Source organism: Lacerta agilis, chromosome 10 (assembly GCF_009819535.1).
Source record: "Lacerta agilis isolate rLacAgi1 chromosome 10, rLacAgi1.pri, whole genome shotgun sequence".
Classification (NCBI taxonomy): Eukaryota; Metazoa; Chordata; class Lepidosauria; order Squamata; family Lacertidae; genus Lacerta; species Lacerta agilis.
Window position 1 is genome coordinate 29,667,644 of NC_046321.1, and position 16,097 is coordinate 29,683,740.

The 16,097-nt window shown below is 44.2% G+C and overlaps 1 protein-coding gene across 1 annotated transcript; it reads right to left on the reverse strand.

Annotated features, from left to right (window-relative positions):
* Positions 1 to 334: 334 nt before the first annotated feature.
* On the reverse strand, positions 335 to 11,887 carry TOB2 (transducer of ERBB2, 2). Its single transcript, XM_033163294.1, has 2 exons — positions 11,591 to 11,887; positions 335 to 4,757 (listed from the first exon to the last, which is right to left on the reverse strand). Exon 2 carries the CDS (start codon positions 4,669 to 4,671, stop codon positions 3,646 to 3,648), a length of 1,026 nt encoding a protein of 341 aa, XP_033019185.1. The 5' UTR covers positions 4,672 to 4,757; positions 11,591 to 11,887; the 3' UTR covers positions 335 to 3,645.
* Between the last annotated feature and the right edge of the window lie 4,210 nt (positions 11,888 to 16,097).

The following is a 16,097-nucleotide window of genomic DNA, read 5'->3' on the forward strand; positions in this document are numbered from 1 at the left end:
AGAAGCCCCTAGTGGTGATTTCTGCTTTATATATGGCATTCAGTGGCTTCCAACCATGCTTTGGGAGATTTCATTACTGCAACATTTCCAGTTGTCATCCAGGTGGCTTTCAGCAGGTATCAGTCGCATCTGGTCTGTGCTATTTCTGCAGCGAGCTCCTCGCTCACCCTGGGGATGTCTCAGAGAAAGAGCTGAGCCTGTCTTCAGGACATTTACTTTCTGGCTTTACACTACTGCACCCATCTGGAGAAATGTCCCTCCCAATCCCCCCAAAATCCATTTCCCACCCTTACAAACCCTTACTGCCCTTGCACAAACAACAGGGACAAGAGGCTATTATATATCATGCTTTTAATACAAACTTAAAAAAATCTGGAACAATAGAAACTGTACAGATTTGATCAACCTTTGTTGTTTTTTAACTAAATCTCTAGACACGCCAATGTCCTGTTCCAAAATATTGCACAACATTCTGAATACAAAACTCTGATTGTATTCCTCCTTCGCTAGAGAAAAAAGAAAGAAAAAGAACGAAAACCCCCTCTGGATCCCTACTCAATGGCCCCCTGCATGTAAGAACCAAAAAACCAAACAAGAACAGCATGGACCTCTGCATTAAAAAACATACATAATTCTGTCCTCTGTGTCCATCCATACTCCAATATCACACGTTGCTGATTCGCTCTTCAAAAAGGGTCAGGAAGGAGGGAAGCGAGGGGAGAAAAGGAGCTTTCACTGCTTTTTTAAAATTTTCCTGAAAAAATATTTTTTTCTCTCTCCTCTAAGAAAAAATCTTGAAAAGAAAAAAGTTCAATTTTTTACGTTAGAAATATACATATATTATATATACCTCTTACATTTTACAAATGTAGCAAATTATTCAATATAAACGGACAACAAAAAAATTAACACAAACCCATAAAAATAAAAGTTAAAAAAAATCTCTTTTTCTTCCTAAGAAACCAGGTAAATTAGTGCAGGTTTTAAAAATAAAATTGAAGCTGAACGTCTAACTCTTGAGACAACAAGACCAAAAAAGAGGCCGTGAGTTTCATTGTCGCCAGCACTGGAAATGCTTCTGAAGCACGGTATATGTTCCTTTAGGAAATACAGAGGTTGGTCGTTCCCCCTTTCCTCCTTGTGAACGCAGACTTCTTTTCAAAAAGCAGTTAACAGGATAAAGCAGTGTGAAACATCACATGTTGCAGGTGCTAGTGAGGTTCTCTCTCTCCCTTCAATATACTTAAGCCTGAGAAGGGTACATAACCCCACCCAAGGCAGTGGCTCAGGGCAGCTTTCTGCTGCACGTGGAAGTTCTCAGCGGAGATTATGCTGGGCAGATAGGGAGCCAGCAGCTCTCCTAGGGAGGAAGTCCAGTGTAAAAGCATGGCAGTCTACAGTACATGTTGAGAGGAAAGAAGTGGGTGGCAGTGGTAATGTTGGGAGTGGGGGTGGGGGGAAGACAAACAAATGTATTTGCTGAAGAGGTCTAACGTGTCTTGTTCAGGTTTAGGACTTGTAGCTTCATGAAACTTCACCCATCACATTACTGCCCAACAGTATCTTCCCTCCTCATCCATTAGTGGCTCACAGAAAACAGGCAGAATGCAAGTAAGTTTTTTTTTTTAAGTGTCCTTTTCCTCAGCCCAGCAAAGAGGCAGAGGTAAGAAGGGGTACAAAGAAACAAAAAAGGGCTCAACTTGGGGATACCTAGAGAAGATCTCATGCATAAGCCACATCAATGTGGCCTGGGCAGGAGACATTTCCCATCAATTTCACCGAATGATCTCTAGTGCATCAGAGTTAGGCATCCTTCACAGGAGGACAGATGCTTGTGGCAGTTAAGGCTCATATACAGTCCTGCAGGGAATCCTCAGTTTAGCTTAAGTGGAAACGCAAGTCTCCAGGTCAAGTCACTGGAGAGCTCTAGAATTGTAGCTTATTTATTCAATATGACTTTGCCAGAGAAGGTGCAAAAGCAACACTTTATACACAGTCCAAACCATGCTGTTGGGGGTGGGGGGAGCAGATAGTGATGGTAGAGAGAATATGCCTAGAGTATGTAATCCACAGCCACATCTATGTTATCTCCCCTGAAGCTCTCTCACCCCTTATCGCCGTAGATAAGTAAACTTTGGGACTCCATAATTATCTCACAAGGCATAGATGGGGAAATGTTTGCCAATCATCTGCCAAAAGAAAGAAAAAAATCACTCTTGAAGGCCTCTACTGTCCCTGTCTTCCAGGCTGTCCTCTCATGACAGAAAAGGGAGATGCAGGGAATACCATTAGGATTCCTAGTTCAATAGCAACAATAAGGAAGGAGAGACTCTACATTCTTATCAGAGAACACTTTCTTCTCACCACATGTTGAGCAACATTCTACAGCAAGCCCACTTCATTCCTCATGCAGAGTCTCGAAATGGAACAAGTCCAGACTGGACCTGATATGTGGGGCGCTCTTCTGTACAGGAATGCCTGCTTCCTTTCAAATGAAAAATCATAAGGTTTTTGGTCAGAAGTCTTAAGAGACATGAGATTCAAAGTGCAAACCCTCATGCTGTTCATCCAGAAAGCAGTCTGCACAGTAACTTCCTCTTCCCTGCCAAAAAGTAGTGCTATCATAGTCAAGAGCAGGAAACCATTCTTTCCATGAGAATTAGTAACCAAATGCTCAGCTGTCAACAGAAGAGCTCAGAACCCCATAAACCAAGGCAATTGGTCCAGAGGAACATCAATGGGGGCTGCTCAGGCACAAAAAAACCCTGGAAGGCCAGCTCTCACTCCTACCCTTGAAAGAGAGTGCAATATACATGGATCAATTTTTCTCACAAGTCAGAAGTGTTTGCATCTAGAGTCCTATTTATAAATCATAGCATTAGCAGCTGACACGGGATCTAAGCTTCCCAAATAGTACATCTAACTCCAGACTCTTAAGGGGGCTAAGGGGGGAAGAGGAGCTTACAATGGAAAACTGTAGGGGGGGGGAACCTGTCCCAGATGCTACAATGCTGCCCCTTCCAGCATTCCCCTGAAGCTAGAGGGGCTAAGGCCTTGCCATCACCAGTTAGCGCAGGAAGAAACAGAAGCTGAGAACTTTGTTCTAATCCCATTTTGCAATAGGAATACAAAAACTGAGTTATGAGAAATGAATACATTTGCTCCACTGTCTGGGCCTCTCATTACACATAGAGAAGCTCAGGCCTACCCTAGGAAGTGCTTGAGACTTCACACATCCAGAAGCCGTCTAAATCATCCCCCATCACTCCAAAACAGGGAGGGGGGAATCAAGGTATCTGGCTGCAAGGGACATGACAGCACCCTGAAAAATGTCATCCTTGCAGTAAGCATATTTGAGAACCAGTTCCAAGAAGCAGCATGGGACATAATATAAAGTGGCTCTGGCTCCCACCACTGCTGGGCTGGAACAATAACCTTCCTCATTAAGTGTACAACAACGGATAGGAAAGAGCACAGGAAACAAGTTTAAAAAAATAATCAGTGCTTCAGCAGCGCTTCCTGGCATGACACAACGAATCAGGATTTGTCTCTTTCCAAGAAGCTATATTTATAAGATTTCAAATATTTCTAATTATTTTTTCTCTTTTTTTGGAAGTTATTTTCCCCAGAATACTCTCATGGTGGTCAGTTGGCCAAAACCACTGGCTGAAACGACTGGCTGGGATACTGCATGGCGTTCAGATTGTAGCTGAGTCCTTCCACGAAGGGTGTCTTCTCCAGAAAGAGGCTGTTGGTGCTGCCCCCAAAGACCTGAGCCATGTCAAAATTGCCACCACCGCCACTGGCACTGAATTGGGATGCAGGAGGCATGCCGCCAGCCTGGTTTTCGGTGGCTACACCATCAAAGAAGAGGCTGCTAGCTCCTGGTGATCCACCATTGTAAACAAACTCCTTGGCATTGGGGGAGAGCTGAGATTGAGGGGCCGTACTGCCCCCAATGAAGTTCAGAGAATGCATAGACAGGGAGAGACCTTTGTGCTTCAGCAAGCCATTGGTGGGTGACCTGGCCAGGCGCTGCTGCTGCTGTGGTGGAACCCCTGTGCCACTGGTGGCTGCTCCAGCTCCTCCGCCTTTCTTCATCTTAGTTGAGCCAAACTTAGTGGCAGCAAAAGTGGCAGTGGTGAAGGTAATGGGCTGGGCAGAGCGGGGAATGAACGTGGGGCTGGGTGACTGGCCAAACGATGGGGATGGAGAATTGGACAAGGAGTTGTCCTGGCTGCCAATGGGGACGAACACCTGAGCGTCAGGATTGAAGCTGCTCTTGATCTCCTTGTCCAACTCGGCTGCACTGCAGCCCTCGCTGTCATCTAGATATAGGACCTTGACAGACCCTTTCTCACCAATCTGGTAGGAGACCTCAAATGGGTCAATCCAGACACTCAGTTCTTCAGGAACATTGGCCCGCACATCCTCTACAGCCAGCCCACTCCGCTTGGCTGCCATCTCGACTACGGGGTCCACCGTCTCCCCAATGTGAACACAGCGGTAGCCAGAGCCCTTCAGGGGCTTCTCTGGGTACCAATGGCCTTCATATTTTTTCTTCAGCAGCCGCTCTAGCTCTTCACCAAACAAGTCGGCCCGCCTCCGTGGAAGCTTGTTGTACAGATATGAGATGATGAAGTTCAGAGCAACTTTGATCTCCAGATGCATACTCCCTTCACAGCAAGCAAGGTAGGGCAGTATATTAAAAATAGACAGCGGACACAAACATAGACGGATTTTGGCTCCAAACAATTCTGAAAAAGACAAAGAGAAATGAAATGTAAGGTGGAAATATTGTATCTTTAATACTGTTGCAGCACAATGGTTATACTTTTAGTTGCAGAAACGGATTCCTGAGAATTCAACATCATAACTGGCAACAATAAATCAAAGACTGTGCAAAGTGCATTTGCACCTTGACAATTGTAAAGAAGAATATTCCTTTATGCTTTTAACACATACACATTTCTTTGGTTCTTTGTATGCTGTCAAACATTATTATTTATTAGTTTATATCTAGACCACCCACCATCCAAAGATTGCAAGGTGATATACAACATAAACAGCTGTAAAACTACACAATAAAAAATACGATAGATCCTTTAAAAAAATCACAGTAAGTTAAATGTTATAAAGTAAATCAAACCAGCAAAATATATACACCCCTGGAGTGCCTGAACTTCCTTCAAGAGCCTCAATAAATAAATAAATAAATACATACATACATATTTTTTAAAGTGCCTAAAATTGCTAAGGAGACCAACTGAACCTTTAATGGGAAGGATTTTCATAACTGGGGTGCCACTAAAGAGAGGTGTTGCTATCTGGACAATGCCATTGATAGCACCACTAGCAAAGCTTTCAGGTAGTTGCTACTGTTTTAATGAGTCAATGTTAAATAGATAACAAAAAGCTGAAAAGGTGTTTCTTCTGAAAATAGCTTCAGAAGGTCAACTCAGATAACAGAAGATAATCCTGGATGGAACTAACAGTAGCTTCTGATCCCAAGTAATATAAAAACCATCAGGAAGACTCAGGAAGGTTAGTACTATGTGGCCTGGAAGAGAACTTTAGGTCAGGCTTTCCCAAAGTGCTGACCTCTAATGTTTTGGTGTACAATCCCATCGTCACTGGCCAGTGATGAAGCCCAAAACACCTGAAGGACAATAGAATGACTTAGGTTCCCAAACACCAACTTTTCTTCTTTACCCCTCCATTACCCCCCCCCATTTACTAACATTCTAGGAGACCTCCAATCACCACCGTTTCACTCATTCTATTAAATACAACTCTAAATGCCCCAGAAAAATAATAATAGAAAATGAAGGATATTTAAAATGAAAGCTATATATATTATCTTGGCAGCTTAGCAGGACAGAGACTAGCTTTTTGCTTCCTTAGGATCACCTATAACAAGTGCCTACTAAAAAGCAAGGGCAAAGGATACACTCCAAACTTCTGGCATATATGTCAAACTGCTTCTTCTGGTGTGGTGTTTGGAGCTAAGAAGTAATCTAGGCTTATCCTGAAGAAGGAACAAAGAGACCTTTAACTACAACATCAAGAACAACAAAGGAAGCTACTGGATAAGTTTCCATCTTACATGCCATTTCTGAACACTTGTGGCAGCTTATCTGCCTTCAATGTTTGAGACTGCCCTGGTGTATGAACAGCTGGAATTAGACAAAATTGTGTGAAAGAAGGAATTAGCACACAATGACTGTACAAACTGTACACAGGTAAGATACTGAATTTGCTACCAGAAAATGTGGTGATCATAGGTGGTGATTCCTTAAAACCAGGGTTGCAGTTGCCAAAAAGAATGCCTAGTTGCCATTTTGGCAACGGCTTAAAAGTTGTATTTTTCAAAATGACTTTTTGGTTCCTGAAATTCATTCTGATTGTGCAAATAAAATATAATGGATAGAATTCTACAGGATGTGTTGCAAGTGTGTGAAAATACAGTATTCAAGATCCAAGGATTCCCAGGCATGCATCTCCAGATGGTGAAGATGTCAGGCACCATCCTGGCACCCAGGCATCTTCACCTGGCTCCAAGTGGTTGATAGCCAGCTGCAAAATGCACCTGGCGATTTTCAAACACTGGCAACCACCAGTATTTGAGAGAGTAGACAGATTTACAGAGAGTAGTCCTATCAATGGCTACTAGTCATGATGGCTGTATGCTATTCTCCAGGACCAGAAGCAACATGCTTCTGAAAGTTGCTGGGGAACAAGAGCAGGCTATTGGGCTTATACTGTATTTGTTCCCATAAGCATGTGGTTGGCCACTGTAGGAAAAAAACTGGATTTAATGGGTCTTTGGTTTGAACAAGCAGGACTTTGTGTTATTGTGTTTCACTAAAGCGTTAAAAAACTAAACTCTGCATTAAGTATGTCCACAGAAACCTGCCGATTCTATGCCTGCTGTATTATCAAGTTGCAGCAAATGACAGAAGAGCTCTCTAAAAAAATTCCTCTGAACACAGTCTTATGTATGGCCTGACCGCTAACAGAACAGCCCAAGACCTTGGAGCTTGTTTTTCAAGAGTTACTAAACCATGAGAAGTTTTATCACAGCTATTTGAATGTGCTTCTTAAAATGGAAATTGCCACAGGAGAAATTTGAGTAAGGCAAATTTCTGAAAGGTCAACTAGAAGCAGAACATTTTCAAGCTAGGCAGTCAAACAAACTCTTTAAGATGGAGCCTTTCAATGGATTTCTGGCTGAAGAACTATTGTTAAGGCAATGATCCCCAAATTTCTCCCCCCACAGAGCCCCTGAGGGTCTTGGCAAACCCCTAAATTCTGTTTATGCCTCTTGCAGAAATTATAATTATTTGTAATTTTATTATTATGGTTATTTATTATATTTGCATATCATCATTTATCCAAAGATCACAGGGCAGTTCATAACAGAATGCACTGTGCTAAATACTGTATGATTTTTAATTGTATTTTTATTGCTTCTTCTTTTCTTATATTGTTATTTTGTTGTACTGTAATTTGAATTTCATAGAATTCTATAGAATTCCTTCACCAGCATGCTGTGGAACACCTGAATGATATTCAGTTTGGGAACCCCTACCATAAAGCACACAATCAGGTTGGAACAGAAGCTCATGTGCAAGTTCAGCACTCACCACCCTCAGTAAACAAATAGGCTTACTTCTGCATTTATTCCACATATAGCGAAGTTTCAGTCTGCTGTACTGAAGGCCTAGCAAGCTTGAGAGGGTAATACATGACTGGCATTAAGAGACCTTATAGAAATATGCCACATTTTGGAAACTGGCTACTATAATTCAGATCTGATAGGATTTCTTTCTTTCTAAAGGGAGACAGAGCTGTGTACAAGTATGTTTTCAGAAGATAAACAGTTTTTGCTTGTGTACATGCTGGATACCTTGGTCAGAATATTAACTTACAGCTCACTTCAGAGTAATTATGCACAGGAGTAAATACCACCAAGTTGAAAGGGACATACTTGCAGATAACTGTACAAAGGATTGCAACCTTCAGACCTAAATACCATTATCGTGATTGAGGATTGCTCTTTCATAGTATAGCTTTAAGACAGGCATCTACAGCTGGAGAATGGAAAGACTTTTTCTCACAGTTCCCTTGTCCATCTGGCTCTCTCTCTCAGGGAAATAAGAGGAATGTATTACTTTTCTTCAAGCAGATGGTTGTCAGTCTTCAAAGATAGTATGAAAAACTACAGTTATCTAATCTTCTACTCTTTGGATATACCATGCTGCATTTATACCACAATGATAAATTAAATATTTGTGTTACAGCATCTATACAAATAATAACAATCAAACACTAGCTGACCCCACATAATTTAGCACAACTGTCTAAATTGTTTTAGAAAAAGGTCCACAAAGGAATATAAATCTAGTTTACATGTCAACAAAATAAGCTTTATATCCATCAGGATTCAGTAATCCCTAGGCTGTTAACATGGCAACCTACACAGGGGACAACTGCAGGTGGCAAAGCATAACAGTCAATACAGAATCCCTGGTTTTCTCTGCAGAACTTCATCAATAAAGGTACACATTACCTCAGGACAGCCTATGGTTCTGAAAATGTAAGAGGCAAGTAGCAATTTATTTTGCACGAGACAATTACAAGCACATGACACAATGTGGAATAATGAGCTACACAACATTTGCCTATGATTCGATACAAGAACAATCTCCGGCATTAGTGCATAATGTCTCAGTAATACAGCACTGTCAAGGTACATCACTTGCACATGAGGAAATTCTACAATGGTCCAGTCATATTGAGTAAATACTTTAAATAATGACCTTGTCAGCCAGGTTTCTGACCCTTACAAAATATAGCAATTACTGCAGGGAGGAAAGCTGTACAATGCTGGCTTTATAAAGCCATCATTGCTTTATACCAATATGTCAGAATCTCAGAATAGTCTCCTAACATTTGCTTGCAAACCACACCCAAGCAAAACAGCAACCTTCGATTCAGTTGACCCCACCTCACCAATGCACCCAATTTCAGAGGATAATCTGAATTAAGTACAGATGCAATACAAAGCGACGGTGCATGGGGAGGGGCAAGCCCGAGGAAGAAACGTTCTCGATCCACGATTGCACAACCCACTCCCTCTTCTGCTGCCAAAACCTCCTGCGTCTGTGGGCGTTATTTGCACAGGGCACCTCCCTCCCAGGCCTCCTCGCGCACGCAAATCTGGCATTACCGTCCCGCACGGGGACCTGCTCTCCGCCCGCCTCCTCCCCCCACAACTTCAATAATCGCCTCCGCCAAGGTCCACGGATGAATGACCCAGCCAAGGAAGCCTCAACACCCATTAAGGCTGGTCCCCTCCCCTCCGCCTCGACTGGAGTGTCCCGGGAGTTGTACTACGTAGCGAGCCCTGCTTCTCCTACACAAGATGCAGCGACTGACCTACTTTGCCTTTTAACTACCCTTCTCAATATGCTTTGCGCCAAAGCTGGCCCAGACAGCGAGCGCCTGCTCAGTGGAGCACGGCACAAAATTTTCCAAGGCGCATGCGCTCTCTGTGCTCGATTGCTCAACGCTTCCCCCCTCCTCCCCCCCCCCCCGGCCTCAACATGCCATCTTGCATTGTTGGATTTCTATGTGGAATAACTAATTTCTCGGCCTCTTTCTCCCCCGCGCGGAGAGGCGGCTTGCGGGGCGGGAGATGGGATTAAGCGGAGGCAATTCAATCAGGGTTTATTGTTACGGTTGCAACTCACATCTGCTCCTGCTGGGTGGCTCAGAAATGGACAACCCCCCCCCAAAAAAGACACACCAACACACACACGCAGGGCTGCTAGGCCTACGAAACAGACACTTGGCCAGGCGACCCCGCAGTCCTTGCAATACTCGAAAGTAAATCCCCGCCAGTTCAAGTGCGCCTTGAAACTGACAGCCAAGGCACCAAGCCGGGAGATGCGGCCCGCACTGGGGGGAGGAGGAAAGGCCGCTTCCCCTTTTCCCTCCCCAGCCAGCAGCCCACCTCCGCCTCCCCTTCCCGAGGGATGCACGCACCGAAGGACCACCTGCAGCCTCCTCTTCCTAAAGGAAGGCCCGCAGAAGCCAGCCGCCCCCCCCCGCCCCAGATGGGCGGAGGCCCAGGAGAAGCGTAGGCCGAGTGAAGGTGATTCGGCCCTGACCTTTACCTCCAGGCTGTGGCTCTCCCTTCAGGGCCGCCCAAGCTTCTGGGTCACAGGCGCCCCCGCCCCATAACTGAGCCTTCCCTCCCGAAATCCCCCTTCTCAATAATGGGGGGCAGGGCGGAGGTGACACCCCAAAATTAAATTCGAGGGCAGTGCAAAAATGTGAAGCGTTGGCCGGCTTTGGGCTCCAAGATGCCCCAGGCCCGCACCTGCAGGGCTCTCTGAGGTAGATCCCTGGGCCTAATTTACCTCACAGGGTGGCTGTGGCGATGAATGACAGGAAAACGGCAAAAGGCCCTTCCGACACCGAAAACTGCTCCCAACACCGAGTCCAGTACTGCCGTTTTATTTTCCTGAGCCTCCCCTCCTCCATCCCATTATTAAATCACTGCGGAAAGGAGAACAAGTTCATCATCCCACTTAAGCTTTGGGGCTGCGGGAGGCTGGATTTCTCCCCCCCTTTTACCCCGCACTATAATATAAATATATCTATATTTGCTTTGTTTTAGGTCTGCGTTTGTGACATAAGAAATCCTAAAGAGGGCCCCGGGGCTCTATTCCGAGGAGGGAGGGGGAAAGAAAGTTCGAGCACAAAACGGGCTGGAACCATCTTTTTTCCTGACAAAAGCCGACCTTTTGAGTATTGATCCGGATTGAGCGGAATGGAGCGAAACAGAAACCATCTTCTCCCTCGCTCGCTCGGGTCCCAAAGATCCCCCACGGCTACCCCTTTCGGTCCAGCCCTGGTGGTGGTGGTGGTATTGTTGTTACCACCACCACCGTTTACATTCTTAAAAAGGATTCAAATTTTATCTCCTAATTCACACGAACCTTTTACACGATAGGTGGTCCAAGGGCTCGATCATCGCTAATTACCTGAGGGGTCTGGGGTGGCTGTTGTTTGTTTTAATCCACTCCGGTAAAATGAGTGAAAACAAAATGGTGAACCGGGGACATTTTTCAGTCGTTCAACCCAAATGACTTTCAACCTCCCTTCACCATGAAATGAAAAACATTAATCGCTTTTGGAGGGGGGCGCGCGCAAAGAGTGCCGCGTAAGAGACACAGCGCTATTAAGACTAAGGCCGGGATTCATTTTTTTCCTCCTTTCTTTTAAAGGGGCAGAGCAGATCTGCCTACGATGATTTGAGTAGAAGCCAGCCCTTCTCTCCTTGAGAGAACTAGAAGCGGAGTTGGAAGACCGGCGGCTTCTGAAAATCTTATTAGCACAATGCGATTAATTCGTTCCTTAAAGGAATATACGAGGCGCAGCAAAACCCGAACGAGATAAGCCGGCGTGCGGAAGAAAAACATCGTTCAAGCAAATGATATTTACATTGTGTGACTATGGAAATCGTTCCTCTTCCTTTGCCCTCATCACCCCTCAATTCTAGCAATAAGCCATCACTTACTTCTTTTTTTCAGCACCAGGTGAGATGGTTTGGTGGCTTCTTTTTCTTTCCAGGGTGTTTCTTGGGAGTTCCTTTCTCACAAAGTGCTGATATGGTGGTGGGCGTTCGATTTTTTTTATATAAAAAAATTAAATGGATGCTGTTTTAGATAACTTCTCCCCCTTCTACAGGCCCAATCAGAAGTGGGGTGGGGGGGATGTTGACTGGGGCGCCCCCTACTTCCTTCCTTCCCTCCCTGCGCAGGGAACCTGAAGCCACCCTCTCCCTGGCCCAAAGTGAGCAAAGTAAATGAAAAGTTTCACCCTTAGCAACCCTGCGCAAGGATATTCCCTTCCACACCCAGGGTGACGCGTCCTGCAAAGGACAAGGAAGGGGAGGGGAGGGAGGGCAGGCTGGAACTACTTTCCCAAACACCGGCTTTAAATTAACCCGTTCTGCGCCGGGCGCGTTACATTGTTTTTTATCAGATGCTTGGAAACGCCTCCCGTAAAGAAAGTCCAAGTCCATCATTTGCCACGGATATTTATTTATTTATTTATTTAGATACGCTTTAATGAATTTCCCCTCTTCATTCTGTGACAGCAAACAACTTGTATTCAGAGAACCCTCCTGAGAACAAACCAAAGAAAAATTTAAATAGATTGGACACCTTTACTTACTTCCGAGTAAACCTACATAGGCTTGGGCTGCATGAGAGATCAAGCTTTTATACCGAAGACTTTACCCCTTGTAATCTGAGTTAATTAATCTGGAATAACTACCAACAATCTTGCTTCCATACAGATAATCATTTACGGAGAAAGAAATGCTCCCCTCCCCCTAAAGATGTGCTGAAGGTGAGAAAATTCCATATTTCCCACCCTTAAGCCTCACTAATGGTGTGAGTGGGTGGTTAGCAACCTTTCACCACCAATTAGTGAATGTTAATAAAGAGACAAGGGTTGGTAATTATATTTGATTCTACTCTGCTATCTTCAGTTAGGGCTGAGAAAGATTTCAGACAAAAGTCCTGGAGAGCTGCCAGGTAGTGTGGATATATACTGAGCTAGATGGACACATAGTCTGATTGGATAAGGCAGCTTCCTGCATTTGACATATGAAGCAAGAAATATTGTGCAGCCTGATGGTATCTATGCATGTTTATTTGGAAGAAAAACCTATGATGTTCAGCGGTGCTTACTTCTCCAGTAAGAACCGTAGCTTTGAACAAATATACACCTATTCTGTACCTCCTACTTTACTCAATTAAATGTTGATAATGTTTGTATGTCATCATACCAATGAAGGATAATTTGAATTAGACTGAAACTGAACAATCTCTCCCACACTTCCTACTGAACATTTTGGTTCACCCAGTCCTGTAACCCTCCAGTCTGGTGCTGTCAGACGCCAACTCCAGCCTCAGATGGCACAGCCAACAGACAGGGGTGATGTAGTCCAGCATTAGAAGAATGCTCATTGCAGGGTCAGCCCAAGACATTTTGCAGCCTGAGGTGAAGCACAAGGTGGTGTGCTTCCATTTGATATACACAATGCAACTGGACTGGTAGCTGGATTTTATTTCATCACTGGCAATGGGGCAGTGGCCTCTGCCACACCTGTGGGAAGCACGTTCATTTAGGGCGGCCCAGGTCATGTGGCAGATGGAGATCTGTCATCCAACAGAGAAGAGTGGATCTTGGAGCCAGGAGGAATGCCTGTGAGGCTGCCTCTGCTGCTTCCTAGCATCTGTTGCCTCACTATGGCTAGTGGTAAGCGTAGGCCCTGCACAAAAATTGGGTTCTGTGCTTAGATTTTTTTTTTAAATAAACATGCTGCAGAAATAACATTTTATAAAATGACAAGCTAAACATGTTTAGGGTGGATTTGTAGATTAGCGCAACAGCACTTGTACCACAGAGTAGGACTACTGTTTGCAAACACTTTATTCAGTTTAATTAAGAACTGCTTAATGTAGGTTCTTATTATAAAATATGTCCATAATTTTAGTCCACTAAATAAAAATTGTGTTGCTTCCCTCATTTTCGTAAGTGATGGGCTTTTTTCAACCAGGACTATGATGACAGTAGCAGCTGGCTTAATTATGCCATAAAAGTGTTTCTGTGAGAAATTCAGTGAATGAAGGATTATAGTTGAAATTTTGTTCTTATTGGCTCCATTGGCTCTTAGTACCTGTTTATATTACATTTACTTATCAGGAAAAATCCACCTGCACTTTAAACATACAATATTTTGACAGGTGAAATTGACACTCTTTAATACTTGTCTCTGTAAATAATACTAAATACCCTGCACTGCATATTTCACTCATCCTTTTCCATGCATTGTTCCCAAAAATGTAGTGGGTGTAGAATAGGCTTACCAAGAGAGAAATCCTATACATCACGTATACTCAAAAGCAAGCCACATTAAGTTCAATGGGACTTACTCAAAAGTAGCGTTTTCCAGACAGGTAGCTATGTTTTCTGGTTGCTGCAAAAACATCGAAGAACCCTTTGGCACATTTAAACACATTTACTGTATTATGGCATGTGCTTTTGTGAAAGAGAATCCCTTTCATTAGATGCAAGAGTCCAGGCCTTTGGTGTGCAACGGATGACTTGTCTATATCTAGCATTGACAAAGTGGTGTTGGTGTGGAATCGGAGACAAAAACCTATTTAGCTGTTGTTCCTGTAGCTCTTTGGCGGAGCCATACCCAGCTAAAATAGTCTTGTCATAGCAGGAAATTGGATCCCCGACCATAGGATCTCCTTCAAAAAATGGCAGCTGTTACTTTCTTTAAAAGGGAAAGAGAGAGAAGGGAGGGAAGGTTTGCCCTTGCTTGGAAACCGTGGGCTACGACTTCACAGCTCTGTGGTAAGCTTAAAACTATCGGCTTTTTGAGTGCATGAACTTTCTTAAGAAAGAGCTCGCTTAAAATGCGTGAGGTGGTCTTGGCCCCTTCCCCTTCAATCATTTATGGAGGGCACTCAGAGGCACATTGCGCAGTCTCAGGATACGCTCTCGCTTCACAACAACCCAGACCTTTTGCTGGCACGAAAAACAGATCCTGGGGCTTGGGGATCTCTGCGATCCATTTCCCAAATACCGTCCCCCACCCCACCCCCACTTTTATTGGGAATTATGCCCGTGGTTAAACCAGACTATTGAGATCTAAAGACTCTGCGTGTGCGCGAGCGTGTCCTATTCGTCGATAGACAAGCCTAATTATATTTTTTTCGTTGGAATTCGAGCATAGAATACACGTATTTATTTGTAACACGGTGGCATAAGGGGTTGGAGTGCGCCATCAGATCTCCCCGCTGGCTGCCTTGCGTTAAAGCACGCGAACTGCAGGCTGCACAGAAGCGCACCTCTATTTCCCTGTTTATTTTCATCCTTCAAATGCCGGAGGGTATGCAAATCAGCTCACAGCCCCTAAACAAAACCCCACAAGGCACGGATGTCAGATGGCATTTTAACTATTCATGGAGCACGTTTCTCCGCCCTCAATTGCAGGTGTTACTCCGCACAATTCAGGGACTACTTTTTCAGCAGTGCGCCTGTGCATTTGCCTTCGTCGACGTAACTTCAGACGCAAGCACTGAGATAGGCAGAACAACCTGCAAGGTGTAGGGAGCGCAGGCTGTTCTAAAAATAACAGCACCATGCTAGCAACAGCCTTCCCATTGGCTGGAGTCGTTAGGGGGTTCTGCAGATTGGTCTGCTGCGTTAACCAGTAGGCTAAAAGCGGGGTGGGGTCGGCGTGTTTTGTGTGTAAAACTGGAAAGGCAACAAGGTTGCTGGGAAGTGTAGTTTTTGCCCGTAGGTTCCCTAGGCCTAAAGTTGCCAAACGAAGGTTCAAAACAAGACTTAAGGAACGATGTGAAGCTGTGCTGTTCAAAATAAGGGATGTGTTGTATTTTATCTGCTCCCATGGACAAATATGCTGTTTAGTATGTGTCTCCATAGAGCATTTTATTGGTTGTTTATAGGGAGGTGTAGAGACACATGAGATGGTTGGACAGTGTTCTCTAAGCGACTGGTATGAGTTTGGCCAAACTGCGGGAGGCAGTGGAGGATAGGGGTGCCTGACGTGCTCTGGTCCATGGGGTCACGAAGAGTCGGACACGACCGAAGGACTGAACAACAACAGAGACACATTCTGTGCATCTAAATCCTATTAGCGCAACTATGGAACTTATTCTATGTTTTTCTCTTGCCTGTCTGCATAGCACACAAGCAGGAAAGCAGGACAGGTTTAGACTGCCCTGTGAACCATTTAGGTCTTATAGTAGATAAAGGGTATCTCTACTCCTTATTCTTTCTATTCAGATTTAAGCATGAGAGCTCTGCATTTCCTGCTTCTAACAAAAGCCAGGGGCTTTGGCATAGTCTTTAAGCCAGTAGAAATATTTTCTACAGCATTTGTGTTACTGATTTTTATCGTATGTTAATTTTTATTTATTACACCTCTACTAGAAGCTCCAGAGATGTAAACAAGCATATAAGTACAATTTTGCCAG

Coding starts and splice junctions, on each gene's coding strand:
- TOB2 (XM_033163294.1), bottom strand. CDS start 4,671: ATGCATCTGGAGATCAAAGTTGCTCTGAACTTCATCATCTCATATCTG.